The sequence below is a fragment of the Penicillium hordei genome (genome assembly GCF_028827395.1).
Source record: "Penicillium hordei strain IBT 12815 chromosome Unknown utg000005l_segment0_segment0, whole genome shotgun sequence".
NCBI classification, from domain to species: Eukaryota; Fungi; Ascomycota; class Eurotiomycetes; order Eurotiales; family Aspergillaceae; genus Penicillium; species Penicillium hordei.
Genome location: NW_026623146.1, coordinates 671,872 through 684,785, shown reverse-complemented (window position 1 = coordinate 684,785; position 12,914 = coordinate 671,872). Strand labels below are relative to the sequence as shown.

At 46.1% G+C, this 12,914-nt stretch overlaps 5 protein-coding genes across 5 annotated transcripts; 3 read left to right on the top strand and 2 right to left on the bottom strand.

The window, feature by feature from the left end:
* Positions 1–320: 320 nt before the first annotated feature.
* On the top strand, positions 321–1,680 carry N7537_009215 (uncharacterized protein; the record flags this gene model as incomplete). The annotated part of the gene is made up of 2 exons (XM_056900269.1): positions 321–1,160; positions 1,231–1,680. The coding sequence occupies 2 exons, from the start codon at positions 321–323 to the stop codon at positions 1,678–1,680; spliced, it is 1,290 nt and encodes a 429-aa protein (XP_056748937.1).
* A 587-nt stretch (positions 1,681–2,267) lies between these two features.
* N7537_009214 (uncharacterized protein) lies at positions 2,268–4,396 on the top strand (the record flags this gene model as incomplete). The annotated part of the gene is made up of 8 exons (XM_056900268.1): positions 2,268–2,673; positions 2,721–2,825; positions 2,886–3,002; positions 3,052–3,175; positions 3,237–3,252; positions 3,302–3,469; positions 3,525–3,678; positions 3,741–4,396. The coding sequence occupies 8 exons, from the start codon at positions 2,268–2,270 to the stop codon at positions 4,394–4,396; spliced, it is 1,746 nt and encodes a 581-aa protein (XP_056748936.1).
* Positions 4,397–4,910: 514 nt separating this feature from the next.
* On the bottom strand, positions 4,911–5,621 carry N7537_009213 (uncharacterized protein; the record flags this gene model as incomplete). Its single annotated transcript, XM_056900267.1, has 3 exons — positions 4,911–5,142; positions 5,199–5,512; positions 5,571–5,621. The coding sequence occupies 3 exons, from the start codon at positions 5,619–5,621 to the stop codon at positions 4,911–4,913; spliced, it is 597 nt and encodes a 198-aa protein (XP_056748935.1).
* Positions 5,622–8,911: 3,290 nt separating this feature from the next.
* On the top strand, positions 8,912–10,128 carry N7537_009212 (uncharacterized protein; the record flags this gene model as incomplete). The annotated part of the gene is made up of 2 exons (XM_056900266.1): positions 8,912–9,399; positions 9,480–10,128. 2 exons carry the CDS (start codon positions 8,912–8,914, stop codon positions 10,126–10,128), a joined length of 1,137 nt encoding a protein of 378 aa, XP_056748934.1.
* A 939-nt stretch (positions 10,129–11,067) lies between these two features.
* Positions 11,068–12,219, bottom strand: N7537_009211 (NAD(P)/FAD-dependent oxidoreductase; the record flags this gene model as incomplete). Its single annotated transcript, XM_056900265.1, has 1 exon — positions 11,068–12,219. One exon carries the CDS (start codon positions 12,217–12,219, stop codon positions 11,068–11,070), a length of 1,152 nt encoding a protein of 383 aa, XP_056748933.1.
* Positions 12,220–12,914: the final 695 nt, after the last annotated feature.

The window sequence follows — 12,914 nt, the reverse complement described above, 5'->3', positions numbered from 1 at the left end:
GTCCGATAGCCCACTTCCCTGACGCCTGTTCAATCCCCCATCTTCCGTTCCAAAAGTCCCGTATTCAAAGGGTTGTACCCCTCTGCCTGACTCCCCGACGTCGGACATACAGTCATTGTCATACTAATCACCGAGGTTCCACACCACCACATACGCCCATGTGGCTGCTTGATACGTGCATGCACTACGACTCCCAACCTTACCGACATACAATCTTGAAAGTACCTGACAAATAGAACCAACCCAAAAGAAAACTATTTAAACTCCAATCCCAACGACCAATCCCATTTCCATCTCAATCCCTATGCCAGTGCTCCAACATGTCACCCAAACCAACAATAACAATAATCGGCGGCGGAATAGGCGGCCTAACACTCGCAGCAGGTTTACACCTCCGTAAAATCCCCGTCCAAATCTACGAAGCAGCCCCAACCTTCAAAGAAATCGGCCTAGGAATCTCCCTAGGCCCAGCAGCCTACCGCGCAATGCCCCTAATCCACCCCTCAATCCAACAAATCTACAACTCACTCATAACAACCCACGCAGACAGTCCAGGCTACGAAGAATACCTTCAAACCTGGTTCGAGCTTGTCTGGGCAACAGGCGCACAAGAAGGAGACGTTCTAATGAATCTAAAAGCCTTACCATCCGGCCAGACGGCGTTGCGGAGAGCGGATTTCTTAAATGCGCTTGTTGAACTTGTCCCCCCACAGATCGTGCATTTCCGGAAGAGGTTGAGTAGCCTTGTTGAGAATGAGAATGGCGTTGTGTTGGGGTTTGAGGATGGGGAGGTTGTTATTGCTGATGTTGTTGTTGGTTGTGATGGCATTCGGTCGAGGGTTAAGGAGTGTATGATTCCCGTTGAATCGTTCCGAACGAGGCCGGTTTATAGTGGTATGTATGGGTATCGGGCTGTTTTGGAGATGGGGGATATGATTGAGGCGGTTGGGGAGAAGAGGGCGCGCGTTGCGACGATCTATGTTGGACGGGGGGCTTACGCCCTTTCGTATCCTATTATGCGGGCTCGGTTGGTTAATGTTGGGATCTATGTTTTGAGTAATGAGGATTGGGAATATGATTCTTGGGTTAGGCCTGCGAGGAGGGAGGATATTGAACGGGATACGAGGGATATGGGGCGGTATGTGAAGGCTCTAGTTGAGGTATGTTTTTGATCTTGTTTAGGGTTGAGGTGCTTTTGCTGGGTACTGGATTACTTACCTTGTTTCTCAGCGCATGCCCGACCCTTCTCAATGGGCCATCTTCGAACATCCCCATATCTCAACCTACACTCGCTCTAAGGTAGCGATTCTCGGCGATGCCGCACATGCATCTACGCCACACCAGGGTGCCGGCGCTGGTCAGGCTATTGAGGATGCTCATGTGCTCGCGGAACTACTGACTGATTCCCGTGTTAACTCTGTTGACGATGTTGTTGCGGCTTTGAAGGCATACGATGATATTCGTCGGCCTCGGAGCCAGAGGGTTGTCACTAGCAGTAAGGAGAATGCGGATATCTTTTGTCTGTGTTTTGATGGGGTTCGTGATGATCCGGTGAAACTGAGGGAAACGCTTAATCAACGTCTGAAGTGGCTTTGGGATTTGGATGTACAGGATCAGGTTGAGCGTGCCAGGGAGAAGATGGTTGAGTATTTGGAGATACCGGTAACGGACAAGGATTGACCACAGCGAATTACTGAAATATTCACTTGGATGAACCGTTGTATAAAAGGACAGTTGATGCCTTCCCATGAGCTTGGCAGAGTCCGTCTCCGTGTAGCTCCATGGTATTTGAGCCAACACCGCCACATGTTGTGCTCTGGAACCATTAAATATTGACTCGGCGAAGGAAATACACATTGGGCCTCAATTGAAATAAACATTGATGCCCCTTTGAAATATAAGAACTCTGAACGTCCAAGCCTGCTTGCTAGTCAATTTGAAAATTTCCGTTAGGCAACTGTGACATCCGGCGCATAGTTGTTCTAGATCTGGGATCGATCAACATGCATCCTTAAGCTTGGCATCGTGGCTTATTGCATCTCCATGGGGGCCGGCGCACGATATTTCCCGATTGGGTTATGGATCACCCGCCAAGAGCAGCGTTAGCACTTATTATACGTCAACATCGATTTTCATTTGCAGTTATTCAGACACCGCCGTGTTGCCTTCCCGTATGCAACAATGACAGCTAATTCCTGCGGTGGGCTTTATTTCAGCCCGATTCCATGACGTCTTCGGCGTTCTAGAGATGAATATATAACTAGACTATGTCAGTCGAATTATTCTGCTTTATTCACGCACGAACTCCACGCAACACAACCCACCGAAGCAAGATGTACTTAACAGCTTGGATCCCGCTTTTGCTCCCACTTCTTAGAACCAGCGAAGCATCAAACCCGGATCTCAATTTCTTCAATCGCCGCCAACTCCCCGATGAACCTACTGGCGTCAAGACTATCCAGACTGGAAACAATGTTACTATTCGCTACAAGGAGCCTGGTATCTGCGAGACTACCAAAGGCGTCAAGTCGTATTCGGGCTATGTGGATCTTGCGCCAGACTCGCATACATTCTTCTGGTTCTTTGAGGCCCGACATGATCCAGAGAATGCACCGATTACCCTGTGGCTTAATGGGGGACCTGGTAGTGACTCTTTGGTTGGATTGTTCCAAGGTATGTTATACTTGAATAGACGGGGAAACTAAGCTAATCGAGTATAGAACTAGGACCATGTTTTATCAATGAGGAGCTGGAGACATACCTTAATCCTCACTCGTGGAATGAGCTTTCAAACGTTCTCTTTATATCCCAGCCCGTTGGTGTCGGTATGATCCCTATTCCCTGTTTATATCTCGACGGATCAATTTGCTAACGTTGGCATACAGGCTTCTCGTACGCTGAGAAAGCACCCGGCTCCTTTGACCCTATCACTAGGTCTTATCAGAATGCTTCTTATGGGAATGTTGTCGGCCGTTACCCCGTGATAGACCCCTCGGATATTAGTAAGTGATCCAGTTTCGATGCACTGATCCGCTATCTAATATTGTGAAGCTACGACCGATCTCGCCGCCAAAGCCACTTGGGAAGTAGTTCAAGGATTCCTTTCCGGCCTACCAAAAATTGACTCAAAGATCAACTCGCGAAGCTTCAATCTCTGGACTGAGAGCTATGGCGGGTAAGTTTATCTTTGAAAGTATAAGAAGATCCTGATCTAACATCCCTTTTGTTGTGTTTAGACATTGGGGTCCTGCTGTAAGTGCTACCAACTTGGAATGATACTTTATTCATCTGACTAGTATAGTTTTTTGATCACTTCTATGAAGAAAACCAGAAGATTGCAAACGGTACTATCGATGGTGTTCAACTCGAGTTCAATACCCTTGGAATCATCAATGGTCTCATTGACCTAGGTATCCAATCGAATTTCTATCCCGAATTTGCCGTCAACAACACCTATGGGATTCAAAGCGTAAGGGCTTATCTCGTTCAAGTGAGACAAAGGCTTACACAAAACTCATACGCAGGTCAACGATACGGTATACAACTACATGAAATTCGCCAATGAAATGCCCAAGGGCTGCCAGACTTTGATAGCACTGTGCAGAGCTACGAAACGAATTTCAACCGCAGACCTCTCGCTTTGTTCGGAGGCTACAAACATGTGTCGCGATAACGTGGGTATGTTTCAATTCATATCCCTCTTTTCTTTCTTATCATAGTTTTCTCACACCTTCCTACAGAGGGCCCATACCATGTCCTCAGCGGCCGCGGAAGCTACGATATCCGTCACCCGACCAACGACCCAATCCCTCCAAAATACTACCTCGAATACCTCAACCAAGCTTCCATATTAGACGCCATCGGTGTCGACGTAAACTACACCAACTCCAACGCCGATATCCTCTACGGATTCACACAAACCGGAGACTTTGCATACCCCAACTTCCTTGAAGACCTAGAAGTCCTCCTATCACGACCTATACGCGTTGCACTAATCTACGGCGACGCAGACTATGCCTGTAATTGGTTTGGTGGCGAGGCAATCTCCCTTGAGACGGAATACGAATATTCTAAACAGTTCCGCTCCGCTGGATACACACCCTTTGTTGTGGATGGGAAAGAGTACGGTGTGACTCGTGAATATGGCAATTTCTCGTTTACTGGCGTCTACGATGCGGGTCAAATGGTGCCGTTTTATCATCCTGCAGCATCTTTGCAGCTTTTTAATCGCACTTTGAATGGTTGGGAGATTGCGGCTGGTGAGGAGAAGATTAGGCCGGATGCTGGGAGCCATGGTCCGGCTAGTGCTATGCATACGCAGTCTTCCGTGGCGCTTCCTTCTTCGACGGTAAGGCCTTCGGCTTCGGCTTCGGTGGCGAGGCGGCGGTGGTCTTGAGTGGTTTGTTCAAACGGATTTGTCTGTTTTGTGGTTGGGAAGAATTCAGTACAGTATTGTGTTGGAATGCAATATCTTATGAAGAATACTTACTTCTAATTGATATCTGGAATAGATAAGAACCAGATTTCTTGCTCAAATCGAAGATCAACCTAGGCTATACAATGATAGACAGTGGCTTATACGACCTAGGTCCTTGATGACGCAAATTGTTAATGATAGCTCTAGTCTTTCTGGTTACTGACGAGAGGATGATTTACTTCAATCTTTGAAGAAAATGGAGATGAAGATCTAAGCTTTTGCTGGTTATATTAGGTTCGAAAATATGCAAGGTGATCATTTATGCCAATAAACTTTAAAGAAATGAAAAAGAGATTCTCAGCCTCCAAGCACCACTGGTGGCTGTAGTTGTAGTCTCAGAGGCAGACCAAACCGGCGCGGCGGTTATCACCGCAGCAGTTGGTGCTTATTTAGTTGGGAGGGTTTGTCGAACTTGCGCTCGTGCTAACGGAGTTTACACATCGCTTCCATCGTCGCCGCATTGAATGACAGTTTCCCAACCACCAGCAAAGGTATCCTCCCAGTATGAGGATTGGTTACCAAGAGAAAAGTAGCTAAAGAAATATGCCGATCCAGGTTGCTCGTGGGCGTTTTGGAAAAACTTGACCGCACACTTGTCGCTACATTGGAAGTCGGTTGTGGCCCAATCGTCGCTTTTGGGATAGGTCAAGTAGCAGTAATCAGACCTGCGGAAAGAAAGCATAAGCACGTACAGCCTGAACAAACCACTTTGTGAATTCACCCGCTTTTAGGGCAACTTTGGCCGTATTTGTACTGAAAGACCTCGCCGACGGTGGCCACGGGAGCCTGGTAAATATACTTGTTCCCGCTGGAAACCCCGGCTAGATCGCCGTCTTTGTCACATGCGGCATTGATCTTCTCGATATACTGGGATAATGCCTCACTGCACGTTGTGGTGCATATAGCCTGCAAGTCCGAATATTGCGGGTCGAAGTCAGGATCCATAGATGCCACAATCTTGAGGAGGGTTTCATCATAGTTGATACTGGGGCTATAGGCGTCCTTGCAAACTTGTGAGGTCGTGTTTGCTAGATCCTTGGTTGTATAGTCCCAACTAGGACCAGCAGTGTTGAGATTGAAGGTAGCGAGTCACCTGGCCCAAAGCAGCGGACAACGCGAAGAGGCGAAGGATGGTGCGGGCCATTTTGCTAAGAATTGAGAAAGAGCGACAAGAACAGTCGAAGTAAATTACCCTTGGAATAATGGCAGATGAAAGGCGAATCAGTGTGTCTTCGACAGAGGGAAAAAAAAAAAAAAAAAGTATGGAGCTAATAGATGGCCCCCGAAATTTCAGGGGCACTACCAAAAACTTAAGCCTCAAGACACGTAAAATCTAAAAGGGGTTGTATATCGGGGCCACATTATTATATGTGAGTTGATGCCTGAGAACAATAAATTACACATCATGCGCCGACGCTTTAACATCACAAGAATCTTGGAGTGTAACAACTACGACAGGATTAAAGTCAATGTCTGATGTGGTGATCCAGTTGCGTAACTCTCCTCCAAGACTGGCCCACATTGGGAGCTCATGTTCTCACAGAGGGCCCATTCATATGAGGCGACTCCAGAATAGGTATCCTACCAAATAGGATCAATATTGGCTTCTTGTATGAGCCAACCTCCGAAGTTCACGCCATTCGCTTTGAAGGTCTTCCTATTAATGTAATCTGAGGGCTCTACCTGACGGCTCGGTTTGTCCCAAGCTCGAGAAGCAAAAGTGACACAAGAGCAACTGTCTTCCAAAGCATGAAGGAGTGGTAGCAAGGAAAGCAAAATGATACTGTTGTTGAGTTCTTTCATAAAATTTCCGCACGGGATCGAGACTTTATATCTCACAGGCCTCCATGTTTACCAGACTACCGAGTTTAGGGCCTATCTGTGTAGGGTCCACCCCACAAGTTTCAAAGTTCTCAATCGAGCATGGTATGGGTTACATCTAAGTTGGTTGTTCATCGCAATCCTAAGTAGTTTCCGGTTATCGTAAGTTTATCTTTCGAAACTCTATATTTTCTTCGTGATTATCTTTTTGAAGTTCGGGATATAGATCTCAAAAACCAGGGAATCTGGTTCACTGATCAAGAAAGATCGAGAGATCAACACCAACCCTACGATGTGGACAACAGAGATTGCGGGGGAATAGACTGGTTGGAGTTTTAAGAGATTGCAGCAGAACTAAAGTGCTAATTTCTCCATACTCCCACTGCCATTCTGATTGCCTTGAGAATGCACTCTAGCCCCTTTATTTGAAAACTAGTGCGGGCCCCCTCGCGCTGACCTAAACCGAAACCGCATCGCTGTAATATCCTGACACTCTGAGATCAGCACTACCCCCCATGGATCAGGTAGAGATATTATGGCTTCATAGTTCATTGTCATTTTACGATAAACTAAGACTCAGATCTCTGGATTTTCAAGATAGATGTTGATATATGCGAGACAACAAGGCTCCGTCCAAGGTTAATCTTTGATTTCCTCTGTCCAAAATCGGACAGACGTTTCACCGCAGCCCTTGATTTGGTACGACCTGCCCAATAAAAGGCCCACCCATACTAGGGACTTGGCGGTAGGTCTCGGAAAGAGTTTCTTATGTGATATCAAGCCAATATCGAGACTGTATATTGCAAGGAGCGAGACTTATTTCAGCGCTAGCTATGGAACAATCCGCATATCAAAGCTATCTTGTCGTGGAGTTCCCGACCCGAAGAATTCCTAACTGACCCTTCCAACCATGCTCGGCTTTGGCCACTTGGTCCCTAGGTCTCTCCAGAACAATGCGTATAGTATTAATGGTTTCCGACTGTATTGGCTTTGGAGAAAGAAACTCGGCACTTTGCTTTTTACTGCCTCGGGTGTCAAAAGATAGCGTGCGCACCCGCACCCTGCAGGGATATTCTTAGATGCATACGACTGTTCATGAGTTTTGACTCTCCACGGCCCCATATCTCCTCATAAAAGTGGGGTCATGGGAGTGGAGCACCCCACACCATCTCTTGGCACTCCCAGGGGAATCTATACTACAGTAAACCGGTTATAACGAACCCGGGTTTAACGAATACCTGGTTTTAACGAAGTAATACCGGCCCACCAATTAATCCGCCATAGTAATAACGAAATCCCCCCCTTACTACGAACTTCGTTAATTCACTATTCCCCCTATACTAAATTCGTTAAAACGAGGTTCTATTATATCATTTTTAACCAATCAAAATGCCTCGCCGATCAATCCTTATCTCCTAGAAAGTAGCACTACGAGAGTACTGCCGAAGCAACCCTCAGTTCTCTAGTAAACAGCTCAATCAATAGTTTTACGAAGCCTATAATCATCGCCTATCTCCCTCTATAATATCTAAGATCCTTTCCTCCCGATATAATCATCTTAACGCCGACCTCTTAAAGTATCAATCTAATACTAAACGCTCCCGAATTGCTAAGTGGCTAGATCTCGAAAAAGCCCTAATCTATTAGGTCAAACTCGCCGAAAGCCATATTCCTATAACCCAATTGATAAGATTATAGACGATGATTTAGGTATAACTGATCATATTTTACTTAGTAAGTTCCCTCTAGAGATTGATAAGGTTGAAATTAAGGTTGAAGCGGTCTAGATTCTATATGATAAAGCTATTTAGGCATTAAATACGCTTTGTCTATATAGAGAGTAGTAGGATTAAGGTAAAGCGCATTTAATTAGCGCGCTTTATAAGCATAGAAAATTGGTAGAAGCGAAGAAAGTAGGGGGGAGGAAGCAGAGTGATATTAGGGACGTTTTTAGAGTATGAATTTGTATATAAACCAGAAATATATGTTTATTATATGGTACCTGGATTTAACGAATATTTTACCGTGTTTCATTTAATTCGTTATAAATAGGTTTTACTGTACTAGATTATTTCCCCCGTTTTCAAGTTTTCAAGGAAAGTGAGGCTCGAGCACGAGTTTAGCTATTAGCTTTCGGCATCGGGCTCTGTTGAGCATGGGGTTACAAAGACGGATGCCAAAGCGCCGAACACCGACGGCGACAATCAGATCCTTGAACTATATAAATAGGCTAGGGTAATTCAATATCCGGGAGGTTCAATGCCCCCGCTTTTAAATGAAAATTAACCTCTGATGCCGCTCTGGCCCCACTGGAGGCATTGGGTAATTGAGTCGGCACGGCGAACAATTGTAGTCTACCGTTATGTCGCTGAGTCAGCGGAATGAAGACGAATTCGGCAAGTGAGCGACAAATTATGTGGGCCAAAGGCATTCAATGACTTGAAGGACAAATTACGGATACTTCAAACTTGCCGGTGAATATATCTACCGGCTCACAAGTCCCGATCAAGGCAGAATCCGGCTAAATTCCGGCTTCTGTGGCCCCTTCTACAATTTTATAGAGCACACCTTACCCCCCTAAATGTGACCAATTTGTCTGCAATAGAATTCACCATGTACTTTCTCTTGGTCGTTTTTATAACCGTCGCTGCTGGAATTTCCCATGGCCGACCTTCAACCGCTCCGAACAAACTCAGCACGTCATCAGTTCCCGATCTCTATGTTGAAAACGCCCCCGACTATCTTCGACCATATGTGATTCCGCACTATGCGAACTCTCACGCAGTCTCCGTTGGCAGCCAAGTATACAGATTCATGGTAACGGGTCCGTCCTCCGACTATGCCTTCACTCTGATGGGCACAAACGCTCCTGTGAGCGCAGAACTGGGTGTCCTACCGCATATCCACCAGAGATACTATGAAAACTTCTACAACTTGAAGGGCCGTTTTCAACTGTGGGCAGATAAAGGAAATAGTGGACAACAAGCTCGTCTTTTGTCTCAAGGCGATTATGGCTCGGTACCTCGTAATACGACCCATACCTTTCAAGTATTGGATCCAGATACCGAGATTATCGGTACTATTGTTCCCGGAGGCTTCGAGTGAGTACCAACCCTTGACGGCGTATTCCCTAGTTGGGAAAATAAGTCAGTAGTGAAACTCGAATTTGACACTTGAGTAGGGACTTGTTCTACGCACTAGGCACTAATTTTACTTCATCCACAAACACTCCTTATGTTCCGGCAGCTATCAATGCTTCAACCTCTGGCGGCAGCGATCCTAGTACCATCTCCGCCCTTCAGCAGTTTGACGTCTATGCGCAACTGGATTTCGCCCCTCGCCGCGATTTGATTAATGGAACCGCGCCGTCTGGCACAGACTGGCACACCGGCTCTAACTCTCTGGGAGCTCCCGCTACACCATATTTCATCGCCAATGGGTACGGGTCAAAGTATCTCAACTCTCGATATGGATACCAAATTGTACAGCCGCTTGTCACACCCACCCAGGCCCAGGATCTCAATTTCACTCAGTCCACGATCACGATATCCAGGTTGCAAAGCAATATCACAGTACCAGTTTACCGCCAGTCTGGTTCCAGCGCGTTTCAGGTTATTGAAGGAATCCTGAAAATAAAAATCGGGGACTATCCAACTGCAATCTTGACCTCGGGTGATGTGGCATTCATACCCGGAAACGTGTCTTATAGCTACTGGAGCGATGTCTTCTTCACCAAGGTACTCTATGTGAGCCGTGGAATTGATGGATTGGACCAGAAGCTGATCAAAGGCGGTAAACACTGGGACTTCGTTACATTTCCCAAGGACTGAGCAAGGTGGGATAGAGGAAGGTAGAATGGGCTAGTGCAAGCGAGGAGAGTTTGGGATTCCGGTCGACCCTTTCGTCGAAACATTTGGCCTGTCACGATCTTCATTGTCACATGCTTTGCTTTCTTTCTTTCTGTATTTATTTGTTTGAATTATCAGCAACGGTACTCTGTATAAACATTTCTAGGTCATACTATTCCCACTTTATCCAAGATAGTGTCCCCAGCTATATGTTTGCGAAATGCCGTGACTATCCTGGCAGATCTTCGACTGAGACGAAACATGTGAGCATTGGAGCACCAACGGGCCGAGATGCCCTGGTGATAAGGGGATGCATGTGCTCGCAGGTGCGTTCAGGGGAGATCGCGAGAGAGCTCAGGGGGTATTGTAATCCATAGCGTCCACTGGGGATTTGGGTGCTATTAATTAGCCTCTAGGATTGGCCGCTCATATCTTCGCTTTATTTGATTATATGGTTCAGTTTATCAACGTGGCAGGACGTTCTAAAGACCCATAGTGACGTGGTCATTTAAATAGAAGCAGAGTGTTCAGTCGTTTTTACACAGGGCCTGTGGAATTGACGCCAGAAACGGCCGCCTTTCTTGTTTTCACTGACGACCAAAACGACGCCGAAATGGCTCCTTTCTGCGACCAAATCCAATTCCCCTTCCATTTCACCCAGCTTGATCGTGTGCTTATAAGAAGCTGCGTCTTCCCTCTCTTCCGGTGTCATTGTACACCCCGATTCTCGCTCCTCATCCCCATTGCCCTCGCCCTAAGCCAACCTTGATGTTTCCTACACCGAAATCTTGCATTCTGGTCTTGATTCCTGGCCGTTCCATGGCACATGTATAAAGCAAGTGGTAAAATAAGTGTATATGATATTATTCTCCTGTAAGATACTTGTACTAGATAAAAACTGGAAACAAATGAATAATTATTTCACTTCGCAGAAACTGCCGAGTGAGCCCTAGAAATTAGGAAGTCTTTTCCCTTGACCTTCTTAACCATGGCATTCCAAGGTGTCCAGCCCATGATCAACCCAGTACCGCCCATTGAACCGACCGGCACCAACATCATAACCTTATCGCCTTGGTCGTATGATTTGACTTTCCCTTGGCGCACAATGTCTGCCTTCAGGTTAGCAGCAACAACCGCTGCCTGCTCCTGTGCTTTGAATGACAACCTCATCGAGTTGTTGGTGATATCGCCCGCTGCAAAAATCGGCAAACGAGCCGCTGATCCGCGCCGTGACTTGACTCGAAGCTCCTTGTCGACGATCACCCATCCATTCTCGTCCAAGAGGTTCTCCGGGATGAAATCGTTGTTCGGCAAAACACCGGTTGTGGGGATGTACAAGTCAACATCCAACTTTTGTCCCTCGCTAAGCGTCACTGTCCAGAGGGATTCTTTGTTTTGCACGGCTGCGGCGACTTTCTGATTCTTCACGATTTTAACTCCCAACCCATTAAGGAGCTTCTCGGCCGTAGCGCTGCCTGCGGGCTTCAGCATCGGCAAGATGCGATTAGAGGCGGACACAAGAGTAATGCTAACTCTTCTGCCGCTCTGCCGGGCAGACTCTGCTATTTCTCCCGCAAGTTCGACCCCAATGGGCCCAGCACCAGCAATGACAATGCTTTCAGCAATACTGATGGTGTCTTGTGCATTGTGAATCAGGGTCTTCATGTCATCTGAGTTGGACTGCTTGAATGGGATGGGAATGGCGTTCTTCTGACTGGTAGAGGCAGTTGTGCTTCCTGATGCAATCACAAGGTAATCAAAGTGGATGTTCCTGGTGTCATCAAGGGAGACTGTTTTTGTCGAGACATCGATTGCTGAGGCGCGGCCTTGGATGAATTCGAAAGATTTCGTTGGGTACCGGCTGAACTCCTTTTCGATTGGAATAAGGTATTGTTCAGATTTGAAGGCATCCCGCTTAGCGAGAATTCGGGGGGCAGCAATGGCAAAGTAGAAGGTTGGCGAAGGATTGATCAGGGTGACTTTGACAGTTGGGATATCTTTCAGAAGGGAATGAGCAATCGGAATACCGGCGAAAGATGCCCCGACGATGACGACATGGACCTGGGAGGCCATCTGGTAAAAGGGCAAGAAAAGTTCAGAAGGATTAAGAACAATGTGTAGGATAAGGTCAAGCAAAAGGAATATGAATGTAATTATATAGATGGAAATGTATACTGTCTCCAGCACCGTAGACTATATTTATACTCATCGTATTATATTGATGCTAGGATTTTCATTTCCAAATCAGTAATCTAAATATTGGTAATGTTTAGTTAATCTATTTTCTTTTTTCTAAAAGTGTTAACTAGGAATGTACCTAGTTAGGGTTAGTCAGGGTCTTGGTTGACAAATGCGATGTAAAATCCGGAAGCAAAATAAACTTTTTTAGGGTCTTCGGGACCCACCTTAGTAACAAGTTGGTAATCTCATCTCATCAAACCTCGAGGTAGTGCGCCAAATATATTAGTATGTAATCATTTTCTAATTGATTGTAACACTAATGAACAACGCAAGGTTAGAGAACCACGTACATATATAGACGGTTAATATTCTGCTATCAACGAAAGCCAATACGACCGAAGTAACTAGTCGTCGCTATGCGTGCAATAGTCGACTTAGGCTATATAATAAAATCATGGTCTTGAACACCATATTTTTCTATCAATCCAAAACTATCTTCGACATATTATCGGCGCGGAGTCCAGAATGCTATACCTTTTTGATCACCAAAAAATTGCTTGCAGGCCAGATCAATGCCGATATAAAGA